This window comes from Pelophylax lessonae (assembly GCF_965119305.1).
Source record: "Pelophylax lessonae genome assembly, chromosome: 10".
NCBI classification, from domain to species: domain Eukaryota; kingdom Metazoa; phylum Chordata; class Amphibia; order Anura; family Ranidae; genus Pelophylax; species Pelophylax lessonae.
In genome coordinates, this window is record NC_138777.1 from 17,309,921 (window position 1) to 17,325,457 (window position 15,537).

Consider the following 15,537-nt stretch of genomic DNA (forward strand, 5'->3'; position numbering starts at 1 on the left):
GCAAAAAAACAACATAATGAACAGAAGTAGGGTATACAACAACCATTACAAGGATCCAATCATGTAAGGTACAAGGATTTAACACACAAATGTATAAAGTACACACAAAAAATGTTTGGCATATCAAGCCAATGGGTTACACATAACAATATAAAGTATAATGAACATCAAGCTGGTATATTTTAAAGTACATGCTTTTACATAACCAAGATAATTGCAATATGGGAGAGGATTGCATCTTGTAACTTGGCGCGTTTCGCGAACACTTTCACTTCTTCAGGAGTAGCTGCCTCCAACAACAGAACTCTATACCAAAAAACAGATACATAAATTGTATTAAAGCACTCCCTAGAAAAGCAGGGGCTGCCACGACCTTAGGGACTTACAAACCAGCTTGGAAATTGATAAAATATAGCGTCTCCAAATGGTGACCACTGCTCAGTGTCTGACACGGGAGTAGTGGAGGGGGACCTAGAGACCCAATGGGAAAACCAATGAGGTGGCAAAAGAGTTCATGGCTGTGGTAAAAAAAATACTAAAGTAAAAACTAAAAAGTACTTTTGTACGTTGGCCCCCAAGCCATGCTTTCTAGGGATATTCCCTGACACCAGTATAGACAAATCCACTACCCTCTTCTTACACGAGATACTATTTTTAGCAAGGAAATGCATTGCACGACAATGGATGCGCGACAAACCCCCCACCATGACTGGCTCCGAGAGGTTAACATAACGCTACCCTATAAAAAGCTGATGTATGCACCACGCGGGTGCCCCCTCAAGTTTAATAAGTTATGGGATAGATGGGTACAGGCTTCGGAGACATGTATTTAAATTTTGCACTGTTGTTTATGCCAAATTTTCTATTCACTACATCTCTTGCTTTCATTAAGGGTCCATTCACACTAGCGCGACTTGTCAGGCGACTTGGTCGCCTGACAAGTCGCAGTGGGTCGCTCGCCATTGAATAGTACAGGACCCGTTCTAATAGGAGCGACACAAGTCGCTCCGACTTAAAAAAAGGGTCCTGTACTACTTTGGGGCGACCTGGAGGCGACTTGCATTGACTTCAATTATATGAAGTCCGTGCAAGTCGCGCCGAGGTCGCGGTGCACAGGTTGCCCCACCAAGTCGTGTCGCCCCAGTCTGAATGGGATCTTACTGTTGGGGACATAGAGCTCTTGCAGATACAGGTTAGGCAATTTCCACAATCCATATATGTTCTTGATGTACCTAGGTATTCCCTTCATTTTTGACGGTTTTTGTTTTGCTGTATTCCCATGGCGATTTCCTGATATGTACTTATATTTTTTGTAACTGAGTTTTTTTTATCAATAAAGACCTTTTTAATCAAAAAAAAAAAAAAAGTTATTTTGTATTATGCCTCATTTAAAGTCCCATTGGAGAATATTGGTTGTATGTATGTTATATAAGGGGATGGAGGCATGATACATTAGGCACTTGGTCACACTTCTTTTCTACATTTACTTAGAACAAAATCGAATATATTTTATCTAAAGTATTCTATCAGGTACCCGTTATCCCGGTTAGTTGTTGGGTAACTCTACATAAGTGGTGTCTGCTTTTTCCATAATTCAGAGAGCTTTGTCACGTTTTCAGCAAAAGAATTTCTGAAACGTGGAGACAGTCAGGGAGATACAAGAGACCATTCCATGGCAAACATCTCTTAGTCACCCCTCTTATCTCTCTTTCTTGGAAGAGAAGACCTGGGGAAACGTTTCTAGAGGACGCTGGCTTGTTGTTGACTGAGTCACGTACAAGATGTTTTCTCCAAATGTTGTGTTTAACGTCTTACTTTCCAATCTTTAATTGTTCTCGACGCATGAAAAAAAAAAAAATGCTAAACATCACCTTGTACGCTGAACCGTTCAGCTGCATCATCAAGATGGAAAATATCCTGAAGATTTAATATTTTTCTGTTGTATCGTGTCAGGCAGAAATGTATGTGCTGTTTATTAATAACGTTGTTACTTTTCACAGAAACTGTCTCCCGGGGTCAGCCAGTTCGCCTACACGTGTGTCCAGGATCACACCATATGGACCAATCAGCAGTTCTGGGAGACAACGTTTTATAACGATGTTCAGAACCAAGTGCGAGCCCTCTACCTGACCTCGAAAGATGCCAATAAGGAGCCGGATTCCAATCATAAGGTATATATACAGGTTGTCAAAATTCCAATCTTAAGGTATATACATAATTCTTTAAAGTGATTGTAAAGTCTTGTTTTTTTTTTTTAACAAACATGTTATACTTACCTACTCTGTAAAGTTGGTTTTGCACGGAGTGGCCCCGTTCCTCCTCTTCTCGGGTCCCTCTACTGTGCTCCTGGCCCCTCCTTTCTGTTGAGTGCCCTCACAGCAAGCAGACTGCTATGGGGGCACCCGAGCTGAGTCACAGCTCCCTGTGTCCATTCAGACACAAAATCGTTATGTGGGACCGCCCCCCCCCCTCTCTCACCTGATTCACTGACTTTGATTGACAGCAGCGGGAGCCAATCACGCTTCTGTCTCAGCTAATGAGGAGGGGAGTCCCAGGCAGCTGAGGAACTCCTGCAGCATCGCTGGATAAAGATGGGCTCAGGTAAGTATTAGGGGGCTGAGGGGGGGGGGGGCTGGGCTGCTGCACACAGAAGGTTTTTTTTATCTTAATGCATGGAATGCATTAAGATAAAAAACCTTCTGCCTTTAAAATCCATTTAAAGTCTAATTGAAGTCTCACACCTCTTTTTAGTCCTCTATTTCTGCATGTTATGATTTGTAACTGATCTTTAGCCTAGGATATGTTCTAAAATACCTTTTTTCATGTCATTGCTTTCTGCCCTCACACTACACTGCTTTGTGCTGGCATAGCTGAGTAGAAGACACACCCCTTTTTACAAGTTTCTTCACACACAGAGTTTAAGGCTGCATTCACATGTCAGCGTATGGATCGCGGGCAGAATCGCCACGATTCCGCCCGCGATCCGGAGATCATTGCAAATCGCGGGATGCCTGTGCGTTGCCCGTGATTTGCAATAGCACCCCAAACGCTGAGCGATGTTGCCGGGATCGCGGGACGCAATACGCTCCAAAGAAGCTCTTGTTCTTTTTTGGGCGTAATGCGTCCCGAGATTTATTTTTGCGCGATGTTACCGCGATTCGGCAGGCGGAAATCGCGGCAACATCGCTCAGCGTTTGGGGTGCTATTGCAAATCACTGGCAACGCACAGGCGTCCTGCGATTTGCAATGATCTCTGGATCGTGGGCGGAATCGCTGCAATTCTGCCCACGATCCATACGCTGACATGTGAATGCAGCCTAACAGAAGCATTTTTATTTATCTTAAGAAGACATACAAAACAAACAAAAAAAGGGAACAGAACATTGGAGTTAAAAGTAGAAGCAAGGCACAATCTTACGCTATTCAAAGTCAATTATGTGAAACAAGTAGATAGCAATAATGACATTGCGACATCATAGCATCAGCGTAGGGGGGGGCAATCCTTAGCAGGTAGAGTGTACAAAAGAGTAAGGGTTGTAGCCAACACCAGTGGTACAGATTAGACAATAGGGCAATCGGACCTGTCAAGGAGTGATATATTGCACATGTGGGCCAGACAACAGGTATAGTGTATGCCAACTGGCATGTAGTAGAATAGGTTTGCTAAAACTAGGGGGGTGAGGCTGGGAAGAGGAAAAAGGAGGGGGGAGGGAGGCGGAAGGGTAAGTAGCTTTTTGTTTGACCATGTCCTGTGCAGATTGATTGTGAACGGGAGGGTCTGGTACATTATAATCACCTGGTGCATTCTCAGTTTTCTAATGCGAAAAGTTGCAGTGTCTGCATCCCTTTAGGAGTATTTTTTCCTTGGGATGTATCTCACCAAAAATTCCTATTACAGGGGGATGCCGAAAATCTGACTTGTATCTTAGTAAAGACCTCTAAGAAAATCAGGGAGCCCATCAAAGTAGTAGTAACTGACATTTTTGGTGGTGTTCTGTACACAGAGCCCTGACCTCCTATAAAATATAAAACAGGAAAAAATCTGCACTGGGGCAGGTAAAAAGAACGAAAAGGTAAGCAGCCACTTACCCAACTATGAGGCCAGCTGTAAATGATCAATATAAATAAGAAGCAGCGCTAAATCCTAATAGTGCAATCATGAATAATAATATAGTAAATAATGTGGCATGAAAACAACTAAACATGTAGTAAATATATTATAAGCAAAATATATAATTGAAAAAATATGTAGAAAAAAATCAATCGTATGAAAGGGATATAATGAAATAGGCGCAAAATCCAATGTTTTGTGAACATAAAAAAAGTCCTTTCAATGAAAAAGTCCTGTTCAATATTAAACAAGAGTGTCCATAAAGTGCAAAAAAGTGTATAAGTAACATTGATTGATGAAATCCACCACCAAGCACCAACACTTAGCATACGCTTCTTACAAGATAGCATGGACCATAAATTATAATGGTCATAAAAGCACAAAATAACCCAATATCCAAGATAGGCGGTGGCTGCTCAGCAGCAGCTCCAAATAAATCAGGAATAAAAAAAAATGAACAAGCATAGTGAAGCCTGCTAACATTTAAATCCTTTTATTTGAACTATATAAGAAGTACCTTTAATAAGTTCACAGGCACAAATGAGTCAAAAACAAGCAGACTGGCAGCTCATGAGAAAGGAACGCTGTGAGTAACAGCTAAGCAAGCGTGATGTCTTCAGTAACAGCCAATCCCAACGCGTTTCATCATTGGTGACGTCTTCCCAGGGGCAAGCTGAATGTCAGATACCTCAACCCTACTGAACACCTTTGGGATGAATTGGAACTCTGATCGATTGTAAGCCAGGTCTTCTGATCCAACATCCTTACCTGACCTTATAAATGCTTATTTGGCTAAATAGGCTCAAATTTCCATAGAGACACTCCAAAATATTGTAAAAAGAGCGATATAGCTGCAAAGTTAATTACGGAATAGGATAAGAATGCAACCAGCTCATTGAGGTGAGACGGTCAGGTTTCCACAAACATTTGACAATTTAGATTAGTACCTCAGAAGATGAATGACTGACTGAAGTTAGATCAGCAATATGACCCCAACACCTTTGTGCTATGCTGTGCCATTGACTTAATGGTGTCTCATTTCAGGAGAATGGAGTGGAGAGTTCCGACAAGGAGAACACAGTGATGGACATCGCTGCCGAGCAGTTGCGTCTTTGGCCTTCGCTCAGCAAGCAGCAGCAAATGGAACTGGTGCAAAACGAGGAAAGCACCGTCTTTAGCCAAGCCATCCACTTTTCTAACCTTATGGTGTACCTCCTAGTACCACTAGACACCAGCAAGAACAAGCTGCTGCGGACCTCTGCCGCCGGGGACTGGGAGAGTGGCAGCAATAGTATTGTCACCAACAGGTGAGGAGAAGGGAGTGGAGAGGTCCACAAAACAATAAAGTAAATATATTTCTCTATCGCTCATTGACAGACGTAGTCTTCTTGATTCTCAAGAGCTGGGTTATGTTGTCTCCGCAGGAGTAGGACTAGGCAGAAAGACAAAACGTTCTGGCTCCACCTTAGGGGCAGTCCCTGAGGGTATATCCTCCCTCTCTCTGCTACAGGGAATCAGTTTTTTTCTGTCTAGTCAGGAGTAAGGACCTAAGTTCCTTGCTGGGATCTTTTGGTCCTGGCAAGACTTTTTTCTTTAAGAAAAAGACATTTTTTAGGTAGTTTTCTCCAGTGTTTTTTCCTGTGAGATCTTCAAGCAAAAATGCCGGACTGGGCGACACTTGTGGTCACCCCAGCCGGCCTACGAGCGCGCGCAGACCATGGCATTGCGCTTGGTCGGCCGCGACACATTCAAGTAAGTATGCGGGGCCGGGCGACGGGCTGGATGTTGAGATCCAGTGGTCACCCCGGTTTCTGCCTACGAGCGCGTGCAGACCAGAGCTCCGCGCTGGGTCGGCCGCGACGGAGTCCCAGTGCAGGGACTGACCTTGCGAGTTAAAAGTCTCGCTTGGACGCCAGGAACCAGAGAGTCGAGGCGTCCGGAGTGGTCCACAAACCCCCACCCCGGTGGAGAAGGTATTGTGAAGAGAGGGTGCCTGTCGGTTCGGTATGGTGAGTAAACGTTCCCTTTTTTTCCTCGTTATGAGGCAGTATGTATTATGGGCCCCTCCATATATGGTCAGTATATATCTGATACTTACAAGTCCCCCTTGTAATACAGCATGTGTTTGTGGGAAGTGGACTTGGTTTAAGAGCTAACACTCTACCCAGCAGACTGTAACATTACAGCAGACATAGGAGGTATAATCCTACCTTATGTGTAGTGTATCTCCTGTAGATCCATATATCGCCTCTTAGCAGAGATGCAGGTGGATGTGCTGGGAAAACGATTTCGGCGGTCCGCCGCCATTTTGCCGTAGACCAAATGCATGTATGTCCTCAGGTCACGCCGGCCGCCATGTTTTTGGAGTCTTATGTCTCTTCTATGGGGGCGGCCATGTTTTGTGAGCCCAGCTACCTCGTGGAGAGCTGGGAACGCCGGAAGGCGTACACAGGGGGCGGAGCCACGTCCTTCTACCCGGGAAAAAGCAAACAGCTCCTTCCAGTCTGTGTAAGACAGACGCTGACTGCAGTTGGTTGGAAACTGCACTGCATCGGTTGGTGAGCCTTGGGGGTCCCTCTCTCTCTCTGTGGGATCGAGAAGCAGGTACTCTGAGGGGCGCTATTGCGCTAGGGGGAGACACACAAAAAAAAAAAAGAAAAAGTTTTTTTGTTTTGCTGGCAAAGGTGTCCTGAATTAACATGGACCCTGCCACTCATGTATCTCCTCCGGATCCCCTCGAGGGGTCTGCGGGATCCTCCAGCACCCCATTGACAATTGAATCATTGTCAGCTATTATGGAAACTTTTGTGTCCCGGGTGGAAGTGGCTTGTCAGGGACAGGGCGCAAGAAAGCGACCCCCGCCTAACCCCATATTATCTGAAACCTCGGATTCAGACTCTGAGCCCATTTCTGCAGTTGCAGGTACTTCATCTGGGATTGGTGTCTCGGGTCCTGTCTCTTCAGACAGTGAGGAGGATGTTTCGGCATCCGCCATAGCCCGAGAGGAAGCGTTGGTAAACGCACTCATTGTATCTGTTCAAGAGACCTTAAGGTTACAGGGTATTCCATCGGAAATAGCTGAAACTGAAATCCCTTTTGGGACTAAAAAACGCATCAAAGCGGCTAAGGTTTTTCCATTGCCCAAATGTTTTGGCAATCCAATCGAAGAAGAATGGCGTCTGCCAAAACGCACTTTTACTATTTCTAAACGCATTGACAGGCGTTATCCGTTTGAGGAAACCCTTATTAAGAAATGGACAGAACCACCTGTGGTGGATTCACCAATTGCTAGATTGAATAAAGCCACGGTTATTCCTTTAGAAGACGCTCCGTCTTTTAAAGATCCAGTGGATCGCAAGATAGAAGCTATGTCTCGCACCATGTTTTCCTTGATTGGATCAGCTTTCAGACCTATAATAGCTATTGGTCTGGTTTCGCAGGCTGTAACTGAATGGACCAAGTGGTTACGCCGGGACTTAGAAGAGGTCCCTCAGGCGGTATCAGATTTGTTGGAACAAATGATACAGGGGTTACAGTTTGTGTGTGATGCGGCGTTAGACGCCACTCCATTATTGGCGCGAGCATCAGTCTCAGCAGTGGTTCTCAGGCGTACACTGTGGCTAAAAGGTTGGTTAGCCGACCAAGGTTCCAAAAAAGCATTGGCTAATATCCCCTTTTCAGGAGAGCGTCTATTTGGAGCCAACTTAGATGAGATCATTAAAGATCTCACGGGTGGAAAGAGCACCTTTTTACCGCAAAATTTTAAAGGTAGAGGAACTCGTCAAAGACGAGGGCCTTCTTTTTCTGCTCACAAGAGGTTTTTTCGTCCCGCGGGTGAAAAAACTAAGTCCTCCAAAGCTCCTGCAGGAGGCGTCAGGGGTCGTTGGTCGGGCAAGCAAAAGCCCGCCCCCTCCAGACCTGAAGATAAACCATCCAAAGCCTGAAGGTGCGCCCCCACCCATAACTGGGGTGGGGGGACGTCTTCGCCGGTTCCCGGATCCATGGCTTTCCAGAATCCCGGACAAATGGGTTTGCAAAGTCATAAGGTCAGGGTACAAGATCGAGTTTCGATCTCTCCCACCGGCGCGATTCTTCCCTTCCAATATCCGACTATCCTCAGATCGTTTAGAAGATCTGCGGAGAGCAGTCACAGATTTACTACAACAAGGAGTGGTAGTCCACGTTCCTTGGACAGAACGGTTTCAAGGGTTTTATTCAAACCTATTTACAATACCCAGGAAAGAGGGCAAAGTGCGTCCAATTCTGGACTTAAGAGCACTCAATTCTTTTGTCAACATAAGAAGATTCAGAATGGAGTCCATTCGCACAGTAGCAGCCTTCCTGCATCCAGGGGATGTCCTAGCGTCCATAGACATCAAGGACGCCTATCTTCACATTCCCATTTTCGCAGGACATCAGCGGTTTCTACGCTTTTCCGTAGAAGAGAACCACTATCAGTTTGTGGCGTTACCTTTCGGTCTCGCCACGGCTCCGCGGGTCTTCACAAAGGTGTTGGCCCCAATGTTGGCACTTCTGCGCCAAAGAGGCATATCGATCCTTGGTTACCTAGACGATCTTCTGCTTCATGCAGAGTCTCCTCAGACCTTGCTACAAAACATAGAAATTACTATGATTTCTTTACAGGAATTCGGGTGGCTGGTGAACCAGCAAAAGTAATTTCTGGTTCCCACCCAGAGGCTCGAATATCTGGGTCTAATTTTAGACACAGTCAAGACAAGAGTTTTTCTTACGGTAGGGAAACTCCGAAAGATTCAATCAGCAGTCCAGTTGTTACTGTCCAACAGCTGGTCTTCCCTTCGGACTTGCATGAGGGTTCTGGGGTTGATGGTGGCTTCATTCGAAGCAGTCCCATTTGCCTAGTCCCATACCCGAATTCTTCAGCAAGAGATTCTTCTCAGATGGAATCGGAATCCGGAATCCCTGGACAATCAGATCCGATTGAGCAAACAGACCAGAGAGTCTCTGGTCTGGTGGCTTCGGTCTTCAATGCTCAGCCAGGGAAAGTCATTTCTGCCAATATATTGGACGATAGTGACCACGGATGCCAGTCTATCCGGATGGGGAGGAATTCTCGGTCAGTTATCTGTCCAGGGACTTTGGTCCCCGGAAGAATCCAGGTTACCGATAAATGTATTGGAACTGAGAGCGATCAGACTTTGTCTGATTCACTGGACCGAGCAGCTCCAGGGCAGCCCGGTTCGGATCCAGTCGGACAATGCCACGGCCGTGGCTTATGTCAATCACCAGGGGGGCACCAAGAGTGTCCGAGCGGCCAAAGAAGTGGCTTGCATTCTTCGCTGGGCGGAACGATTTGTTCCAGCAATCTCTGCGGTGTTCATTCCGGGGGTGGAGAATTGGCAGGCAGATTATCTCAGCCGTCAGACTCTGGATCAGGGGGAATGGTCCCTCCATCCAGACGTTTTCCACCAGTTGTGCCTACGGTGGGGCACCCCGGATGTGGATCTGTTGGCATCACGATTCAACAGGAAAGTTCAGAGATTCGTGGCTCGCTCCCGCGATCCTCTAGCAGAAACCGCAGACGCACTGATCGCCCCGTGGGGGCAATACCAGCTAATGTATGCCTTCCCTCCTCTCGCGTTACTGCCAAGACTTCTTCGCAGGATAGAGGAGGAAGGAATTCCAGTAATTCTGGTAGCTCCGGACTGGCCTCGTCGAGCTTGGTACGCCGACATGGTCAGACTGGTGGCGGACGTCCCGTGGAGACTTCCTCTCAGGGAGGATCTACTGTCTCAGGGACCGATCTTGCATCCTGCTTTACGATCGCTGGCTTTAACGGCCTGGCTATTGAGACCCAGGTGCTGAAGGACAAAGGTTTGTCAGCTTCAGTTATTCCTACTCTAGTTGAAGCAAGGAAAGCGACTTCCAGAAAGATTTATCATCGCACATGGAAGTCCTACATTGCATGGTGTGAACCTTTGGGGTTCCGTCCTCGGTCTTATTCGATTAGTCGAATATTGGCTTTTCTGCAACAAGGGGTTGAGCAGAAACTGGCCTTGAGTACTATCAAGGGTCAGGTCTCAGCATTAGCCATCTTCTTTCAGAAGCCTTTGGCTACTCATTCCTTGGTGCGGAATTTCATCCAGGGGGTGCGACATCTGGCTCCGCCAGTGCACGCGCCGTTACCCCCCTGGGATCTTAATTTAGTGTTGTCGGTTCTTCAGAAACCTCCCTTTGAAGATATTAGGGAGATTCCTCTACCTACGTTGTCCCAGAAGGTGGCCTTCTTGGTGGCTATTACTTCTGCACGCAGGGTGTCAGAACTGGCCGCATTATCTTGTCGTTCACCATATCTGGTGGTTCGTAGAGATAAGGTGGTTCTTCGTCCGAATCCATCCTTCCTACCAAAAGTGGTTTCAGAATTTCATCTGAATGAAGAAATTGTATTACCTTCCCTGTGTCCTAAGCCCAGTCATCCTCGGGAGTTTGCTTTACACTCCTTGGATGTGGTCCGGGCGATCAGGGTATACTTGAAAACGACAGACTCGTTTCGCAAGACGGATTCACTTTTTGTGATCCCAGATGGACCCAAAAAGGGGTTGCCTGCATCTGCCGCGACCATTTCCAGATGGATCAGACAGACGGTAGTACAGGCTTATTCTATTAAGGGTCGGGAGCCCCCGTTCCCTGTTAAGGCGCACTCCACTCGGGCACTTAGTGCGTCATGGGCCTTTCGCCATCAGGCGTCAGTGGTCCAGGTGTGCAAGGCGGCTACCTGGTCGTCGGTGCATACCTTTACTAAACATTATAAAGTTGATGTAATGGCATCATCTGATGCCTCGTTTGGCCGCAAGGTTTTGCAGGCCGCAATTTGAGGAGACCAGTGGTCTACCTCGAGGGTTTTTTCCGTTGGAAAATTTTTCTTTAGTCTCATTCTTTGTTTATAATGAGCCTTTAAAACTTCTAGTTTGGCACCGGTTGGGCCTTCTAGATTGGATTTGATTTTGTCAATCCCACCCCTCATTTGTGGCACTGCTTCTGGATGTCCCAGCTCTTGAGAATCAAGAAGACTACGTCTGTCAATGAGCGATAGAGAAAAATGGATTTTTGTAAGATCTTACCGTAAAATCCTTTTCTCTTAAGCTCATTGACAGACGTAGTACCCGCCCCTCTATCATTGAGTTGGGTTGGGTTAAATTCTCTGTACTGCTTTAAAACAGAACTGATTCCCTGTAGCAGAGAGAGGGAGGATATACCCTCAGGGACTGCCCCTAAGGTGGAGCCAGAACGTTTTGTCTTTCTGCCTAGTCCTACTCCTGCGGAGACAACATAACCCAGCTCTTGAGAATCAAGAAGACTACGTCTGTCAATGAGCTTAAGAGAAAAGGATTTTACGGTAAGATCTTACAAAAATCCATTTTTTCAATATAACCAATATGACAATAGGTAGGCTTTCAGAGGAACACTTTGGCCCCTTTCACACGAGCGATCCGATCAGATCCGCCTGTCAGTTTTTTAGACATGTCCGCTGACACCCACTGCCATCCGCATCCGATCCTGTCCGTGAAATCTGGACGGATGGAAACCCTATTCTCCATCCGTCCAGGGGATCAGATCGGATGAGAGCGGACAGGCGGTCCGCTCTCATCCGATTCCCCCATAGAGATGCATGGGGTTCTGACATCTCCCTCTCTGCACACAGAGCGGAGAGGGAGATGTCACCTTCCTGCCCAGCGGGGATCTGTGTTTAAGATTCTCTGCTGAGCAGCACGGATCCGCCTACGGAGGCGGACCGTGTGAAAGAGCCCTTAAGGTGGACCCATCAGAAGCCTGGACAATTCAAAGATCGTATATGATGAATTCTTTACTTCCTGTCTTGTAGTCAAAAACAGAAAGGGAGAGCCAAGCCAACAGAACTAGTGTCCCCAGTGGAAGATTTCCCCTCTTACGTTTCTGGGAACAACCCAAAATGTTGTTTTCTTTTACTTTCGCTTTCAATGATAATGGTAAACAGGACCAAATAGGGTGAATCTCCCTAATGGGGACACAGATGGAAATAAAAACGAACAGGAGTTCAAATCCCTAGCAAAAAGGAAGGAATTATGGGACTTTACATGAGTACGGCTGGACATATCATATTTAAATGGGTATATAATGTGAATAGCCTATAGGATCTCAAGTGTTGGGAACCCGTCGGCAATTGGAAATTCATTAGATACTTGATGAAGCAGGGCATGACAGATGTAGGTCTCACTATAAACACCCATATATTGGGTATATAAACGGATACATGTAATAATACCATATCTAAAATTAATATTCATAAATACCAGATTTATTGTGACAAACGATTTTCCAAGGGTACTCAGTCTTAAAACATATAAAAAATTTGATATACAAAATTTAATATAACCCAGAAAATGGGGACCCGTAGGACGTTGACACATTTAATCATTTAATTTAACATTCATAATCTAGAATATAGCATATATAAATACACATATCAAATCTTGTACATAGAGTATATAATTGAGTACACCGACAATCGCCGAGTGACCGGCGGACATCGGGTCCGCCGGTCACACGCGCGGGGGGGTCCATGACCACGCGGGAGCGCGCCTCCGGGGGCGCGCGCTCGCTCCCTAGACCCTCACAGGCTAGCGACGTAGATCTACGTCACTCTGCCTGTGAGGGGCCGACTGCCGACGTAAATAGTCGTGCGGCAGTCGGCAAGTGGTTAAAGTGTGACTCCAGACAAAACTTTTTCTGTAGTTTGGATAGAGTGAGGATGGGTTATAAGGTTTTAATTGCTGTCCTTTTGTCCTGAGTCCTTTTTGTGTTGATAAATGCACATATTGGCCAGCATACCATGGATCGTCATACATCCATAGCTTTGGTCGCAGAAAGATCACATGGCAAAGGAACAAGTGCAATGTTTCGGAGCCACACAGGACCCTTTCTTCAGGCGGCTCTGAAACTTTGTACTTGGTTTCTTGTGATGTGTTCTTTCTGCAATAAAAGCTTTGGACAACATATGACGATCCATGGTGTGCTGGCAAATATGTGCATTGATCTGTGATAAGTCCAGTTTCCAGCTGGTAGTAGCTGCAGCAGCCGCTACTGATGAGACCATTTCCTAGACCGTGTGCCATGAGAATATTGACAATACTTTTCGTGGAGTTGTCCTGTCCCTGTGTCCTTCGCAGAGACAGGACATCCCTGTCCCCAAATACAATCCCTGTCCCCAAAATATAATCCCAATAATAATGTTGGGATTATAGTTTGCCTTCTTTTGTTCCTCCTTTTCCTCTCATCAATGTGCTATTGACATTTTTAAATCCTTTCCATTTTCATTACATACCTTATTTTAGACTTGATGATATCATCAGTGGCTCTTTATGTAATGCAGGCAGATCATGGCTGGTGGGAGGGCTCGGTAGAGTGTTTCCTAAAAACACCAGGAGCCCCTGCTTCAGTAATCTTCCCAAGAGCCATCAGCCCTAATGCAAATGGTTGGCCGGCTCTTGGAAGAAGTTATGCAAATATCACAATCCTTGATTAGTGAGCATTAGTCTGGAGGAGTTGGTGTTCCTAGGAAGGCTGCCTTTGCATGCAGATCCCCCTAGGTCCCACCAATGTTTGATGCTGAACCTCTGTGATTGAAAGAACTGATATTCAGTGAATGAAAGGGGCAAGCCAGGGACAGTCAGGCTGGGAGGGAACAGGCTAGATGATGCCCTCCAGCCAAAAAATAGAACCGGCTCTTTCTGATTGCTGCAGATTCGAAATGCACATTGCAAGAAGCTCGCAGTGTAATCAGAGTAACCAATTTCAGTACAGCCTGTACACATGTGCAAGACTATAGGTAAAGTTGGAGTTCGGGTTTAACATTATGGTTGAAGAACAGGAGCCAAAAGCTGCCTTCCAGGACATTTTTTTTATAACCCCTCAAATCCTTTTGGCACCCCTGCTGTCCTGAGAGTATTGTCCATTTGGGCCTCAAATTTTACTTTGATATGAAGGCTAAGCCACATCCCTAACATTCAAGAGCTCAAAACCAGATACTTTATTGACTACTGAGGTTCAACATTGCATTGTTAATTAGCAGGGCTTCCAGAGGGTATAGAAGTTGAAGCCTTTGTGGATAAGTCTTCATAAACACACCATAGGTAGTTGTTGTGAGGACTGAGACCATTTGCCCAATCCATCCATATGCATATGGGACAATGTTGGATGCAGGCAAATTGGTCTTTCTTTTCTTCTACTGCAGTCTATGTAATGTGAAATTAATAGCAACTAAATGGGGAGATAGTACTGCTGTGCAATTGCCAAAGCCAATTGGTGAAGCCAGCAAATCAGGTGTAATAATCCTTCCACTAGAATCCCTAAGTGGTTTAGGCTGCTAGCTAGTGGTATAACCATCCACCAACCACCATTGTATAATTATCTGGATGGACTATATCCACTCCTTCAGCCCTGAAAGGGTTAAGGACCCCCTCTTAAACTTTGCCCAGCCCACCAAATGTAAAAAATTTTTTGTTTGTGTTCGGTGGAATGTTCGGCTTGTCCTAACGTCGCCACTTAGATTAAATGTCTGATCGCAGCTTGATAAACAATTGCTGAAGTGGGGGGTTGATGTCATTGTTTGTGTAGCTGTGTATCATTCTTCGACAATGACTTGCAGCCGTTGTCCCTATAAGATGAAAACCTACATGGCCGCGGCAGCGTCCCCGTTTTCCCCGAGACGCCGGACTGCTTGCACGAAAATGCGATCTAGACAACTACGAAGCATGTTTTGGATCATGTTGTCAAAATAAATTACTAACAATGGAACTTTTAAGTGCTATCAGGGGTATTTGAGGTATTGCAAAATGGCAATGTAATTCTTCCGAGCTCTATTTTGTAGTATATCATTTGTTGCATAGTTCAGCAATGAGATACCTTCTACTGATCACTTAATCAGCCAAAAAAAGCTGTATTTATTATGGACAGTCTGGTCAGTTATGGAAATCCCACATTTAAAAAGACCCTGTCATGACAGAAGTATGGGGCTGCCTTACTATGTCTTTTCTTGAGATAGAGGGGAGCAGCAATTACTGTCCCCCCAACACTCTTGCTGATCTCATTTAGTACCAGTTCACACATCCAAAGTGAGCACTTCTTCCAGGCATGGGGATAATGGATATACACTGTATGGTAGAAAGTTTGTGGATACCTGCTGACCACACCAATATGGGAATTAATATAAAGTTGACCCTTTTTGCCACTATGCCAGCCTCCACTTTTTCCACCACAAAATATTGGAGTGTTACAATTTAGCCAAAAAGTGCATTTGTGAGTTCAGGTAGTGATGTTGGATGGCAAGTCCGGGCTTACACTCGGTGTACAATTCATCCCAAAGGTGTTCAGTAGGGTTGAGGTCAGGGCTCTGAGCTGGTTATTTGACT

The 15,537-nt window shown here is 45.6% G+C and overlaps 1 protein-coding gene across 4 annotated transcripts in view; it reads left to right on the forward strand.

The window, feature by feature from the left end:
- Positions 1-15,537, forward strand: part of SBF2 (SET binding factor 2) — a 645,230-nt gene that overhangs the window by 497,584 nt on the left and 132,109 nt on the right. For all 4 annotated transcript variants that reach the window (XM_082270857.1, XM_082270858.1, XM_082270859.1 and 1 more), the window contains exons 18-19: positions 2,001-2,171; positions 5,156-5,418. In XM_082270857.1, coding sequence (XP_082126983.1) covers positions 2,001-2,171; positions 5,156-5,418 — 434 coding nt within the window. The remainder of the gene's footprint in view (positions 1-2,000; positions 2,172-5,155; positions 5,419-15,537) is intronic.